This window comes from Calonectris borealis, chromosome 2 (genome assembly GCF_964195595.1).
Source record: "Calonectris borealis chromosome 2, bCalBor7.hap1.2, whole genome shotgun sequence".
Lineage (NCBI taxonomy): Eukaryota > Metazoa > Chordata > Aves > Procellariiformes > Procellariidae > Calonectris > Calonectris borealis.
In genome coordinates this window covers 142706653-142722151 of record NC_134313.1, presented here as the reverse complement: position 1 = coordinate 142722151, position 15499 = coordinate 142706653, and the positions used below count along the sequence as shown (strand labels likewise).

Genomic DNA, 15499 nt, shown 5'->3' with positions numbered 1-15499 from the left:
AGTGGTGAACACCCAGAGAAGGAAACAGCCTTACTAAGCACGTTAGTGTTTTTAATATGTGGATTCCTTACCACCTCCCCAACATTCACAATCACAAAATACAACGCTGTTTTCTTACCTCTGGACCAGTGGTTTTAACAGCGTAAGAACTTGAGGCCTGAACTTAGGGGGTACTTTTGTTAGCTTTGCTTGTTTTTCTGCTTCAAGAAAAAAGATGTGTGTTTTTGTTTTGTTTTGTTTTGTTTTCTGTTTGAGAAATACTGCTGGCAATGGAATTAAGTTGAATTCAGAAACCGAAAACTACAAAGTAAAGATCAACCCCCCCGTTTGCAGATAAGATGAATTTTGTGGGTTTTAGAAAAAATTGGGATACTCAGGCTGCCTTCTGTCAATGAAAGGAAAAAAATCTAGTATGTGAAAGTGCTTGTAACGTTAAGTAGGCTAAATCAAATTGTACTGATTGTTATTTTACTCTGAATTGAAATATTTGTTGTCCTTTAAACAGTGAAGTTTAGGTATGTTAAATATGCAGGATTTAAAAGACAACAACTGCATGGTTTCCTATATAACTCTTTTGTGCCACGTATATATACTGATTAAGATGCTTTTCTTTGTGCAAGAAAGAAGGGAAGGGGAACACTGTGTGATAGAGCTGAAAACTGTACAGTACTGCAGACCTCAAAGAGAAAAAAATGTGATTGGAGCAACTGCAGCTCTGGCACCTGAAGTGGCTGAGTGGAATCTGAGCCTTTACCAAAGCTATCTGTAAGATTTTACACATCAAGTTGATTTTGCTTCTTGTTGTTGCACACTTAGGATGAAGGTAAAATTGCATTTTAAACTGTTCCACAACTGCCTCTCCTTCATACATCATCGGAGCAGAAACCTGACTCCTGAGCATTACAGCACAGGTTTTTACCAGTTAAGCTATGGGACTGACAACTCTAATTGGTAGCAGGAGAAGACTTATTCCCCGAGGGCTGAAAAAGGAGTATGCTGCTGGCGCCATGTGTTGAGCCTGGGTGTGGGGGAAGGTAAGGAATAAATGAGATAATTAGGAGTTTCTACTGTGTAATCTCCACGGAACTGGAAATATCGGTATTTCACGTGGTAAGGTGGTAAGGTAGGAAAACAAGCAAAAAGGAATAAAGTGCAGATAAGTAACATTTTTTTAAATTACTGCATACCTGGGATTGGATGGTTTGTTCTGTTGTTGTGTACATCAGTGTAGTTTATTCGGTTGCTAGAAATTGCACTGCGTCAGCATAAGCAAGCTGGCCAGCCTGCAGGGTATTCAGTCTTTAAGTCTCAGGTATCAGGCCACAGTTTGAATCATTGCTGCTTTTGCCATGTTCTATTTATATACTGTTCCTGAAAGCCAGTGCTTACACTTCATATAGGACTTTCTGTGATCTAGAGTATGAAAGTGTTTGCTATCACTTGTAACAGCAGAGTGTGAGGCAGTTTATATCTGGTGAATAGTCAGTGCTGATGGTGCAGTTAATTGCTACAGGTCACTGGCTAGGGCAAAAAAAGTCTTGCTTGTGCTACCATGAATATTTGGGTAGGAAGTGAGGAATTCCGGCAAATAATTAATCCAGGATTTTTATCTCTCTTTCTTTTATTTTTTTTAAATCCAAACACTGCATGGTAGCGCTCTTCTCTCTTTCCCACCTTCTAAAGATTCTGCTTTGTTAAATTTAGTGTGAAAGAATGTTATCGAAACTTGACACTGTACACCTCTTTTCTTCAGACTGGACTCCTTCTGCTGGAGGTGTATATTAGACGTTGCTATCGGTTTGTCAGTCCCTTCTCCTTTAAATGTTGGTGTCTGCAAAATAAATCAGGATTCTGCTCCTGAAACTCTACTTCAGACTTGAAATTACATTATTCCACTTTTCCCAATTTTATATTGGTATTATAGTAGCGAAGAGCTTCATGTACCTTTCTTTAAACCTTCCTCTCTGTGTTTGGCACACAGCGTGTTTCAGCCAGACCACAGGCTGCTCCATAGGTCAGCAATGTCCAGTGATCTGAGTTCAGCCCTTCAAGAGGTGACTGCTGCTGTAGTGCCTCTTTCCTTTTCTCATTGTCCCAGCGCTACTGACGCAGCTGCTGTTGCGGGAGGAGGCTGGGGAGACTCTCAGTTGCTGCATTCAGTGGTGCCAGTTAGGTAGAAAATAAAAAGTAGGTGGTGGTATGTTGGTAGTCCTCTCAATAAGCTGAAAATGTGAATACATGCTTTATATAGTTCTGTTGTTTTTTCTTCACAAGAGTGACGCTTCCTTATAAAGCTTTTCTTATAACTTTTCTTGGTAGAAGAGAAACTTCCTTGAATCTACATCTTAAAGTTCAGAATAATTAGAGAATTTGCTTAGAAGAATGCTTCATGATGTATCCATGGGGTGGTTCATAGGACTTAATTTTGTAAAAGCTGGCCCAACTGCCTATCTTTTGGCTAATGCTCATGGGGTTTTTAATATGAATTTGTCCTTTTTAAGCTATTCAGAATTGCTTCTATGTAATCTTCCAGTTTTGAGAGAGAAGAGATTCTGAGACAGCATAATCTTCTGCAATTAATGTTTTTATCCCACTGGTTTCCTTGACTTGTTCTAGCTGTTGTGAACTCAGAGTTCTTAGCTGCTTTGGGAGATTCTTTTAATTGTTGTTATGAAAAATTTGCAACATATGATTTTGTTGCAGTTTCTTTTAAGAGAATCAGTGGTAACTGTTAATCAAATATACGCAAGTGTTAAGCTGTCTATAAGATTGCAAACTTTAAAAATGGAAATAGATACTATGCTATATTGTAGGGGTGGGTGGGTTGGTCTTTTTAGTTGATGCACAGACACTTAAGACTGAAAATCTGTAGTGCAATTTGCTTCATTCAAGTATTCCTGCATTATGACGCTGCATTTTCTATAGGATCTTGTTTTGGGCTTCAAAGTTTAGATGCTTTAGAACTAACTCTGATGAGAAAGTTTGTGTAACAACAATTGGAAGTAGCAGAAAAATATGGAAACGTGCTGGATAAATGCTGAAGGGAGTGTTCTTCTTTCACTTTCCTTTAGAAAGGTTGAAGTTTTTTTTTTTAATGGTTCCACTCCATTCGTAACTATAGAAAAGCCTCTTCACTGTCTTTTTGCCTATTGAAGTCAATTGCTACATCTACAAGGTAATGTGTCTGACATACAAATGCCTGATATTTCAAATCTGGTAATAAAGATTAAGCTGTAATATCATGTGTGTGGCCTTTGGCATGGTTTAAACTTCTTATGGTAAATTCTGTTATCTTATATTTATTTAACATGTTTTGTCTTCATTTTAGGTAACGACTTAGAAGAAAAAAAAAAAAAGAGGCTATGTTCAGCTTCTTCCGAAAAAGTCAAGATTCAAAGAAGGTTGCAGTGCCAGAGAGAGAAGCAGATGGATTTGTTATTGTGGGTAAGTGGTGCTTCTGTATAAAGTGATTCTTACCATCTTTGAAATGTAAAAATTTCTTTGAGGTGCTTAGACCAAGTGAAATGTTAAGAGAATCCATGATAAAAATTTTTCAGAATTCTTACTTTTCTTGAAGGAGTTCATATTCCTAGTCTCATCATTTGGACTAAATAGGTGAATTTTTATTTACATAGTGTCGTGGTTTAACCCCAGCCAGCAACTAAGCCCCACGCAGCCACTCACTCACTCCCCCCTGTTGGGATGGGGGAGAGAATCAGAAGAGTAAAAGTGAGAAAACTCATGGGTTGAGATAAAAACAGTTTAATAGGGAAAGCAAAAGCCGTGCATACAAGCAACGCAAAACAAGGAATTCATTCACTACTCCCCATCCACAGGCAGGTGTTCAGCCATCTCCAGGAAAGCAGGGCTCCATCACACGTAATAGTTACTTGGGAAGACAAACCACCATCACTCCGAATGTCCCCCCCCTTTCTTCTTCTTCCCCCAGCTTTATATGCTGAGCATGACATCATATGGTATGGAATATCCCTTTGGTCAATTGAGGTCAGCTGTCCCAGTGGTGTCCCCTCCCAACTTCTTGTGCACCCCCAGCCTGCTTGCTGGTGGGGTGGTGTGAGAAGCAGAAAAGTCCTTGACTCTGTTTAAGCCCTGCTGAGCAATAACTAAAACATCCCTGAATTATCAACACTGTTTTCAGCACAAATTCAAAACATAGCCCCATACTAGCTACTATGAAGAAAATTAACTCTACCCCAGCCAAAACCAGCACACATAGGTATGAACTCTTATTTAAGAGCATTGAAAATGTAGTTTCTTGTTTTCCTCTCATATTGTGAGCAAGGAGAAGTTATGTCCTTACAAAACAAAAAAACTCAAAGTTGAGGCTTCTAGCTTTATGATTAGAGTTGTGGGAAGAGAATATCTTACTGCAGTTGTTCGAGGACTGTTTTTTTTTCAGATTCCTTCTTTTTAGTGTTTCCCCCAAAGCCTTTTTATACTAGAAGCCAAGAAGCAACTGTGTATTTCTAGTGACACGGTGATTGTAGATGTTCTGTCTAAGAATCTGACTCTTGCTTAGTTTGATGAAACTTAAGCAGTTTAGGGTTTTCGAAGTCTTTTTGTTATTCAAAAACTAATGTGGAGTGTACTCACCTGTGAACTGGCTAGATTTGCAGCTTTAATCAAGGTCTTTCACAGTCTTGTAGGATGGCTCAAGCATGCAGAAGATAAAGAATTTATTGCTGTCATGTTGTAATTGATCCTTTTCTTTTTCCTCTTTTGAAAATTTGTGGTTTCCTCAGTGTAAATCTGTCACCACCAATATTCAGCTTCTGCTGCTCTGATTTACTGACTTGTTCTTATTAGGAATCTTACAGTGTTTCTCTATTTGTTACTTCTTGAGCATTTTCAAGTTACGAAAGCCTCTAGATTATCAAAATCTAACAATATGAACTCAGAAAGAGTTCCAATAGATAAGTTTTTACTTACATTCTTTGTAATAGTTCTTCATTAAAACAAATCTGGTTTCACATCTGTGACTTTGTGTTGTCATGTTTAATGGTTGCTTTCCAGTAGATTTTGTTCATCTGCACGGGATTTGATGGCTACATCAAATCACTCCAGCACTTGCATTGTGGAACGGTCAAAGGAGACACATCGTCGTCCCAAAAAAGTCTGGAGACCATTTAGAGTTTCAAATTCTGTAATAGTCAGAGAGATCTGCACCCAATCGTCCCACAATTGCTGGTCCTGATTCTGCATTCAATTTAGCTTCATTCCTTTTTCCTGAAATGCTGTCAGTGACTATTTAAACTTTGTTCATATAAATTCATATTAAATTAATCTGTTAAATATAAACTTAAGAAATATGAATTTTGCTTGAATATTCTCTTATTTTATTTATATTTATTATTTTTTACTCAGAAGTTAATTTAGCAAACTGCAACAAAATGGACTGTAATTTCATCTTAACTAACTTTAAGTGGGCAAAAGAATTGCTGTCAGCCTTGTAGTGGAGCATATCAGTGTCTTGCTAGATGGATGTAGTTGCAGAATTATAGGTCAGCACTTAAGGAGATGCTTATCCAGAAGTTTTGTTTGTCTAGGAATAGTGGCAGTCCAATAAAAGACCCAAACTAAACATCTAGCTATTCTGCTAATTACTCTTTTATTACTCAGATGGGCAGTTCTGAAGCTTTTTTAAACTTAGGTGTAAAATATTGTAGAATACCAGCACTAAATGTCTTTAACAAATCTCAGTAGGATTATAGGATCATTAGTGTGAATGCTGTAGGCAGTGAACGCTCTTGAAGGGAGTGAGAATTTAATTTCTTATGTTTTAAGTTGGTTCCTAAACCCAGTCTTTCATTCAAAGCATATAAGAACAAAAAGCCTAGTTTGCTGATATGCTGTGGACATGGGAGGAAGTGCTTTGCTTTTCTTTCCTGGAGAAACAAGAGGAGAAATACATCCTCAGGGGACGCTCCTGAATTCCACTGTTGTGGTCAGGAGAGCTTGTCTGTCACAAATCCCTTGCAAGATTGTTCACACCATGCACCAATGATAAGGGCAGCCAGGAGTCTTACTGGAAGTCTGAATGAGACTTATCAAGAAAGAATCAAATGCCATGTCCATTAAAGTATGAAAGAAATCTATTCAGTAATGTAGTGAGAGTAATGAGCATCACAATTAAATGTAGATAATTGTGATTTTCCTAACAATATTTAAGTATTTTAATTTCTTTCTGTATCATCTGATTTGAAAAAGAGGGAAAAAGGTTCAACATTTTATTGAGAAAGATCCACCAGAACTATCACCCTGTCAAATCTTGAGGATAATTTTTTTTCTGTTTTCTATTTTTTTTCATAACTCCTCCAAGTCCTGCTATATTTAAAATATTTAAAATAATTTGCTATATTTAATTAATATATTATATTAATATATTTAAAATATATTGCTATATTTTAAATCTACCTTTGCTTGTAGAATATCAATGCATTTGGAATTTCAATAGCTGAATACCTATTCTTTGACTAGAAAGATGACTCATAAAAACACCGGAAGCAACAAAAACAACTTTGCAGCATAGTAGCTGAAAGAAATTCTCTATTTTAGCTTTTGGGGCAAATACTGCATGTGTGGGAGTCAAGAAAAAAGAATTCGTAATTCACTCTCTACAAAATAAATATAAAATGTAATTTTCTACCAGGGACTAAAGCATTTTTATGTCTAACTACCAGTTCACTTATTTTCCGGGTACTGGTCATCTCATCTGTTCATGAAGCTGTAAAAGTGGTGCTTGTTCTGTAACAAGCAGAACTATTATTCTAAAAAGGGAAAAGAGGCATATGAAACACACACTACACATGCAATTCATTTTGATGAGCGAATCAATTGCAGAAATATGAAAAATGTTTCAGGGGTTTGCCTGATCATCACAAATTGTTTTTAAAGTTGACATTCTGAATGCCAGAATTCAGAAAGCAAGTAAGTTTTCAGATAGCTTGGGGATCCTGGAAGAGTAGTAGTTCTTAAGGAATCTCTCATGTTTCGTGGCTTTTGTAATATAAAATAAATTCCAGTCTACCATCCATTCTGACTGTTGCTAGACACAGAGAAGACGACAGGTTAGTGCTAGCATTTTGGTTTGGTACACAGCTAAAAATCTCCCATCAGATCTCAAAGATGCATGCGACTGGTAGTCCTAATCTCTAAATCTAAGAACAGGAATTGAAAAACTGAGATAGCAATGCTGCTTCCCGTGTGTGTTTGGCAAGAAGGTCAGAAACTCTGCAAATATCCACATGGTGCTGATGGTTCCACTGGAGTGGGTGGCGCGTGTTTTTTGTTTGAAGACAACTGCAATATCATAGAATCATAGAATGATTTGGGTTGGAAGGGACCTTTAAAGATCATCTAGCCCAACCTGCCTGCCGTGGGCAGGGACATCTTTCATTATATCATGTTGTTCAAAGCCCTGTCCAACCTGACTTTGAACACAACTTCTCTGGGTGGCCTGTTCCAGTGTCTCATCACCCTTATCGTTAAAAAAAAAAATCACTTATCACAGAATATTGTTCTGTATGTGCTCTTCAAAAAATATTGTTAAATGTTAATTTTGTTGTCAAGTTTAGTTTAAGATGCTGATGTGCAGGGTCTTGGTTACTTTTCCAGAAAAATTTGAAGTAAGCCGGTGTGAGGGAGCAGCAAGTGCTGGTGGCTCTACCAGGCAGGTGAGCCTGCAGCTGAGCAAGGGTGCCAAGAGGGCAGGGGCTTGGGCAGAGACCTCACCGACGAGGGGTGCGGTCCCGCGCTACCCAAGCGAGGACAACAGAGGAGGGCTGGTAATAGTGACCAGGGTCAGCCAAGAGTCCAGCAATTGCCAGACAAGTCCGCAGGGACAGGGCAGATCTGAGGCCGGGCGAGGAAATCAGGTCAGAGGGTTGGGGTCATCAAGGTGCACAGGCAGGTGCAGGCATCCCTGCAGGGTGGCTTGTGCAAGGACCAAGAACCTGAGATGAGGCTTCTCCCACAGCTCTTTGCCTGGACCCTGATGGGTATGCTCAGGCTGCACTGTGTCAGTGCTGGCCGTGGGCATGGACAGCCAAACCCCCAGGGTGGGGAAGGGGCTGCTGAGGCCGGTGGTGCTCTCGGGACCGAACAGCCAGGATGGTTGTGTTGTCTTTCACTAGTGTCTGGAGGCAGCACGGTTCTTTGAGGAGCTCTTGATCTGAGCCTTTGACCATACCTGAGTTCAAGTCTGCTTTGTTTACTTTTAACTTCTGTTTTAAAGATCAATCTGTTTCATGGATTTAAGAGTTGTTGGGTTTTGTTTTGTTTTCTCTCAGGGATCTTTTTATGTTGTAAATTGGAATGGAATAAATGGCTTGGAGAAGCAGCTCAGTTGCTAGTGCTGATAAACCTGATTTGTGAACGTATTTAACTTCTGTTTCTTCCTCAGGACAGCTTCCTGTTTCAGTTTTTTAGATGTAATTTAACATGGATTTTCAGTACTGACCAATGGCTATTATTTCAGAGTTCTGCTCTCAGCCTCAGATGTAGATCTCTAACAGGTGGTAGGGAGTATTGTTATTGACTTATAGGGAGCATTTAATTGTCATCTGAAGTTGTTTTCTGAGATTCAGCAATTTTGCTGTAGAGTTTTTCAAAGTTTCAACAGTAAGTACCCAAGGAAAAATGGACGGGCACGGGATTCTTGTCAGACTGGACTGACTGTCACAGATGCAGGGAGGCTGTGGCCATGGTGAGAAGGGTTGGCAGGAATTTTATAATCATAGAATCATAGAATCATACGGGTTGGAAAAGACCTCTAAGATCATCGAGTCCAACCGTCAACCCAACACACCATGCCCACTAAATCATGTCCCTAAGGGCCTCATCTACACGTCTTTTAAATACCTCCAGGGATGGTGACTCCACCACTTCCCTGGGCAGCCTGTTCCAAGGCCTGACCACTCTTTCAGTAAAGAAATTTCTCCTAATGTCCAATCTAAACCTCCCTTGGCGCAACTTGAGGCCATTTCCTCTTGTCCTATCGCTAGTTACTTGGCAGAAGAGACCAACACCCACCTCGCTACAACCTCCTTTCAGGTAGTTGTAGAGCACGATGAGGGCTCCCCTCAGCCTCCTCTTCTCCAGACTAAACAACCCCAGTTCCCTCAGCCGCTCCTCATAAGACTTGTGCTCCAGGCCCTTCACCAGCTTCGTTGCCCTCCTCTGGACACGATCCAGCACCTCCATGTCCTTCTTGTAGTGAGGGGCCCAAAACTGAACACAGGATTCGAGGTGCGGCCTCACCAGTGCCGAGTACAGGGGCACGATCACCTCCCTACTCCTGCTGGCCACACTATTTCTGATACAGGCCTTGGCCACCTGGGCACACTGCCAGCTCATGTTCAGCCGGCTGTCAACCAGCACCCCCAGGTCCTTTTCCTCCGGGCAGCTTTCCAGCCACTCTTCCCCAAGCCTGTAGCATTGCCTGGGGTTGTTGTGGCCGAAGTGCAGGACCTGGCACTTGGCCTTGTTGAACCTCATACAGTTGGCCTCGGCCCATCGACCCAGCCTGTCCAGGTCCCTCTGCAGAGCCTTCCTACCCTTCAGCAGATCAACACTCCTGCCCAGCTTGGTGTCGTCTGCAAACTTACTGAGGGAGCACTCGATCCCCTCGTCCAGATCGTTGATAAAGATATTGAACAGGACCGGCCCCAGTACTGAGCCCTGGGGAACACCGCTTGTGACCAGCCGCCAACTGGATTTAACTCCGTTCACCACAACTCTCTGGGCTCGGCCGTCCAGCCAGTTTTTTACCCAGCGAAGAGTGCACCTGTCTAGGCCGTGAGCCGCCAGCTTCTCTAGGAGAATGCTGTGGGAGACAGTGTCAAAGGCTTTACTGAAGTCCAAGTAGACCACATCCACTGCCTTTCCCTCATCCACTAGGCGGGTCACCTGGTCATAGAAGGAGATCAGGTTGGTCAAGCAGGACCTGCCTTCCATGAACCCATGCTGGCTGGGCCTGATCCCCTGGTTGTCCCGGACATGGCTCGTGAGCACCCTCAAAACCAACCGCTCCATGATCTTCCCCGGCACCGAGGTCAGGCTGACCGGCCTGTAGTTTCCCGGATCCTCCTTCCAGCCCTTCTTATAGATCAGCGTCACATTGGCGAGCCTCCAGTCGTCCGGGACCTCCCCAGTTAACCAGGACTGCTGGTAAATGATGGAGAGCGGCTCGGCAAGCTCCTCCGCCAGCTCCCTCAGTACCCTCGGGTGGATCCCATCCGGCCCCATAGACTTGTGAGCATCCAGGTGGCGTAGCAGGTCATTAACTTCATCCTCTTGAATTATGGGGGGTTTATCCTGCTCGTCGTATATGAAGATATACTCCTGCTCTGTAAACCCCCCTTTTCCCTATTGTGCTTTCCTAGATCCTTGGAGGCCTTCTAGAACTAGTAAGCAAATTTTGGATTAACACCTATTTGTTACGCTTCTCACTATTGGAGCAAGCATGATTTTTGCCTGTTATGTTGCCTCTCAAGACAACATAGTCATAGACGTAAGAAATTAAGTGTTTTGAAATCTCTTATTTAAGTGAGTCTTGGATCTGTCGAATTAGCCAGTGTACCTTCTGTTTCAATGCTGATGTCTGAAGAGAAGGAGCTCTACAGAACAAGTAGGCTTACACCAACATCTAAAACCTCACAGAAAAGGAGGTGGGAACTACTGTTTTTCATCCTGTGAGATGAAATACAATATAAGGCAAATATTTCTTTCTTACTAAGAAAGTAGAAGAGAACTGGTATTAGATGAAAGGTGGAAAGTTCAGGAATTGTTTTGTGAGAAGCAAGGTGGTGTAGAATTCATCACTACTGTGTGCTGTGACAAAGTCAGGAACATAACGGGATGCAAAAAGATTATACAATGAGTTTGATAAATTATGATGGATGACAGCAGATATTCTTACCTCAAAATTTTGGTGGTCATGTATGACTTACTATTTTAAGCTAATCTCTGCAAGGCATTCGAACTTTGGCTTTATCTTAAATTAGGTACTTGAACCTTCCTTTGATTATTCAGTATATATATTACTGAGTTAATTCAGTATTACAATTCCTTCATACAGGATCATCCTCATCTGTAGGCAGGAGCATCCTCATTCAGCTGTGAGACTGTGAAAAGTATGATTTACAGCCAACTGAATGTTTCCCTTTGTTAACAGCAGCTATATTGTGAAAGAACATCCTTAACAAATCAGGAAGTCTTCTGTACTGAAGATATAAAAAAGTAAAATTATCAACACAAGTCAGTCTTTAGTTCTGGAAATCTTGACTGTTTTTCTAAAGACCAATTTTATATATACTTGTTCCCCTCTAACTCCCCATTTCTGTTTTGCCATGAATTTATTCTGCATGCAGATAGTTTTTGGGGTACTTTTTATTGTGGAAGGAAGAATTGGATAAATTGCATATTAGAATTAAGGGACAGCCCCACTGTCACCCAACATGTAAAAAGGTCTAATAAGATCCTTATTGTTTCCATAGTGATCTTAGTAATACAGATCTCTACATATATTTTGAGAAACTCCTTTAATGTTTGCTTCTGAGAGAATGTGCAATTTTAAAATCTTCAGGAGTGAGTCTGTTATGAAAGGTAAGTTTAACATACTGATCCTCCCAAATCAAAGGACTACCCCCATACTAGTTTATTACTGCAATTCAAATATTTTTTTCGTTTCTCCACTCTGTGTGCACACGTCAAAGATTAAATGCACCAAGAGATTTGTAAAATCTTAGCGTTACTGCTGCTGTTTGTATCCTAGGAGTCAGTAGTAATGTGTAGTAGATTTCTGTGAACCTCTACATTGTTTTTCATTAATATTTAAGGAGCTTTTAGTGGTGCTAGTAAGGAAGGCTGGGCTGCTGCAGTGTTTTAAAATATACTGTTAGATTAAAGAAATGCACAAGGCTTTGTGCCAGTTGGAAAAAAGCAGTGTCTTAATGTCGTTTCACTTTCTGCATCAATGGGCTTATATTACGTATTTTTTATATAACAGTAAGTGCTTGTGTAGTTATTTTGAACCTTGCAGTTTTCAAATAACCAAGCTACTATTTCATTATGTTGTTTAAGTTTAAAAATATTTAATACTAACTTTATAATAATCTGAGATTTGGGGAAATCTTTTAATATTTTTATCTAAAGAATACTTTATACGTGTCACCCTGTGCCACTGTAAGTGAACACTTTTGATGCACACCAAGAAGTTACTGTATTAAGTGACCTGTTTCTTGAAGTGCTGCTTTATGGGTTTTATACTTAAAAATTGTTAGTAGCTCATTTGGGCATTGAATTTTACGGTCAGAGTTGACTGAAAAGGGAGGAGGAGGAATTCAGAAGAAACGGTCCTCTCCTGTTACCGATCCTTAGTTGCATAAGGAGGTAATGGCTACCCTTCATTCAGTAATGAAGTCAAACTAATCCTCTTGGGTACTAATTTTGCACAAAAACAAACTGCGTTTTTCAATAGTACCACTAGATGGGGATTTCTCTTGTATTCAAGAGTTGTAGGGCTTTTCTCTCTCCCTTTCATGCATGCACACACGAAGTGGAGTAGTAGTAATTATCAGTACACCATTTTATTAGACTGTAGGTTTTCAACAGATTTATAAAAAGCTTTTTAAAGCCTAATATCAAATCTGTAATGGCATTCCAATCTAATAAAAATAATGAAGCTTGAAATGTTGACAGCATGTATCTAGATGTTGGCTTGTAATTCCTTCCAAACAGATCTGTTGAGGCCCATGTGGGACCTAAATAACACAAAGAAGTAAATTTGCATATTTTACAGCAGGGGGAAAAAACAGAATGCAAAAACATGAATAATTAGGAGCACAAGCTTCATGCTATATTAATACTGTTGAAAAGCATGTGTTGATTGTATTCTGAAAGCCAGTAGTGATTTGGTTGAGTGAACTCAGTCAGCATCTCTTATGCATATTAAAGGAACTGGGTTACAGAACAACTGAAATTCATTGTTTTGCTGTATAAGGAGGTATATTTCTTAAAGGAAATTTTTTTTTCTTGGGTTCTGTACAGCACAGGGAATCGTTATTTTTAATGCCTCATCAAAGCACGTTTTTGTTGACAAAGAACTGTGCAATTCTTCATTTACTTGTACATCTCTAGATTTTAAAAATAGTTCTCTCAGCCACAAATCAGATATTAGTATTTTTAGCACTTTAGTATACATGACCTACTTACTTTTCATTCTGTAACATTTCTCTTTTTTTTTCCTTTCTAAGGCTTGAGCCCCTGAAACACGTTCATGCTTCCATGCTATGAATTTGATTATTTTTAAATTTGCAGAAATGCCCTTCTTTAAATGTTAGCATGCAGGCCTTTTTTGAAGCTGAATAATATGAATCATTGTGTTGGCTTCTGTTGATTGCAACATAAGATGTATAACATATTTTTTATGAAAAAAAAGTTATTTACTTAAAAATGGTAAATAGTATTAAAAGTGATTTACTGATTGCTTTGGCTGAATGTTATCTTGGCCCCTTAACTCACAGCTATCTCAAAAAGTTACCTGGTTTTGAACACCGACTCAAGGGAGGAGAAAAGAAAGAAGATGAAGACTTCTTGTTTAACTTCTACGACAGTTTTAATTCTGGGGAGAAAAAAGACGTATGTGCTGCTGTGTGAGAAAGCTTTATTTTGGGGCTTTAAGACAGACAAATATGCACAGAACCAAACATTTGCAATCTGTCTTTTAAGCACATCTTCTTAATTTGCATAACCAAAGTAGGAAAATGGTGAAATGTACCAGTCTTTTTAGAAGTTGATGTAATTGTAAGTGGTTAAAGAGGCATCTGGCAGAAGGTTGTTTTGAGGTCACACATGCATCTGACAGTTTGCTGCCAGCCCTCTAAGAAAATATTGGTTGGAGTTGTGTTCCTGTTTCTGATATTAACTGTCTTCTAACTTGATGTATAATAGTCACTTTCTACATGCCCAGGTCTCCAAACTGCTCCTGAGAGGTTTGATCCTACTGATTTTAACTCTTGCAAATAGTGATGGAAGTAGAATATGCTGAAGTAAGAAAATCCTTTTTTTTTGCTAGAAATTTATCCTCAGAAAAGATGAAGGCATTTTTTGGACATGACTATGTTGCAATGATGTATTTACATAGTTGACATAGTATTCTTTAACCTTTGCTTAGAGTAGGGTGATCGCTTTTGACACCTGGATTCTGACAATTTTACTCTCATACATAGTAGTTTACTCTCTAGTAGTAGTGCCTTAGCCTATTGGTCCATATAGCATTCTTAAAGCAATTTGCAGTTGGAATATAAGAAAGGAAAATACGGATTGCTCATTGTAAAACAGAGTAAAAATAGCAAAATGTAGTGTAAAAGTAGAGATTTTCAAGTGCTGATTGTAAACTTTGTTTCCCAGAATACACTGGTGATTAAATCTCTTTTAGAATTAAAAGCTTCTTGCTTTTTGATGCAAAGAAAATAGTTCAAGATATGATAATATATTTTTAGCCCAAGTCTGATTTTCCTATATAAGGTGAATTTACAGCTAGGGCTAACTGAAAAACAAGAAGTGGAAAATGTGTTGCAGGAGTGCAAGCTGCTATTCTGGCAAGTGATAAATTCAGGTTGAAGTCCCTCTTTCAGCAATTTACAGCATAGTTAGAAGATCATTCTTTGCAAAGAGAGCCCTGGTCATTAGCCCATGCAATCACTGCCTGTCTGGTTGGAGTCATTCAGACTTCTACAGATGTTAATCAACGTTAATTTTCTCTGAAGGAAATGTTATGTTGAGCTGATTTTACACACACCCCTCCCTATCTCTGGCAAATAAATGTCTTTGTACATTTTTTCAGTGGAAGAAGAAAAATTACTTTGCCAAAGATACATTGTCTTGTTTATTTTTAATTAGGTAGTATAAAGAAACCCAAGAAGGTTATGTTCTGTGTTTCACAAGTGTTTCAAGTCAGTTGTGTCATAGGCCTCAATATGAAATAGTAACACAGGTGTAAGGCTTTTCTTTATAAAATGAAAGATGGCTTGTCACCTTGTGCATAAAGGTGTTTTTTCTCTAGCTGCTCTTTCTTGATATACTAGGTTAAGTACCTTTCAGTAAGGGCGAAAGAAATGAAAGGATGTAGGTGATTTATCCAGTCAATTGTTTTGCACTTCAGTGCTATTTCATCCACTTCTGCCATAACACATCTTTGGTGGTTGCCAAAAATGTAATGTGCTTTCTGATCTCTGCTCACACAGCTGAATGATCTTCAGCTTTTTCATGCTGCTTTTCCCCCACAAATGAGGGCTGCATGGAGTCAGTTCTGAAATTATTCTCTCTTCCTTCAGTCAAAAATAAGCATTTGCTCTCAGCATTGACCATGGCTTGCTGGGGAAATTATACAGTAATCATTTTTTGTGACCATGATCACTTCACTTTGTGCTTCTTATATCTTTTAGTAAATTATTCCAGTGCTAGTTCCATTGTCATG

General features: G+C 39.4%; 1 protein-coding gene across 6 annotated transcripts in view; it reads left to right on the top strand.

Moving 5' to 3' along the window:
- Positions 1-15499, top strand: part of UMAD1 (UBAP1-MVB12-associated (UMA) domain containing 1) — an 85630-nt gene that overhangs the window by 4641 nt on the left and 65490 nt on the right. For 3 of the 6 annotated variants that reach the window (XM_075143697.1, XM_075143699.1, XM_075143698.1), the window contains exon 2: positions 3329-3444. In XM_075143697.1, coding sequence (XP_074999798.1) covers positions 3363-3444 — 82 coding nt within the window. In that variant the 5' untranslated portion in view covers positions 3329-3362. Of the gene's footprint in view, positions 1-554; positions 1035-3328; positions 3445-15499 lie in introns of those variants that run through there. The other 3 variants (XM_075143694.1, XM_075143695.1, XM_075143700.1) reach the window with 3 other exon arrangements.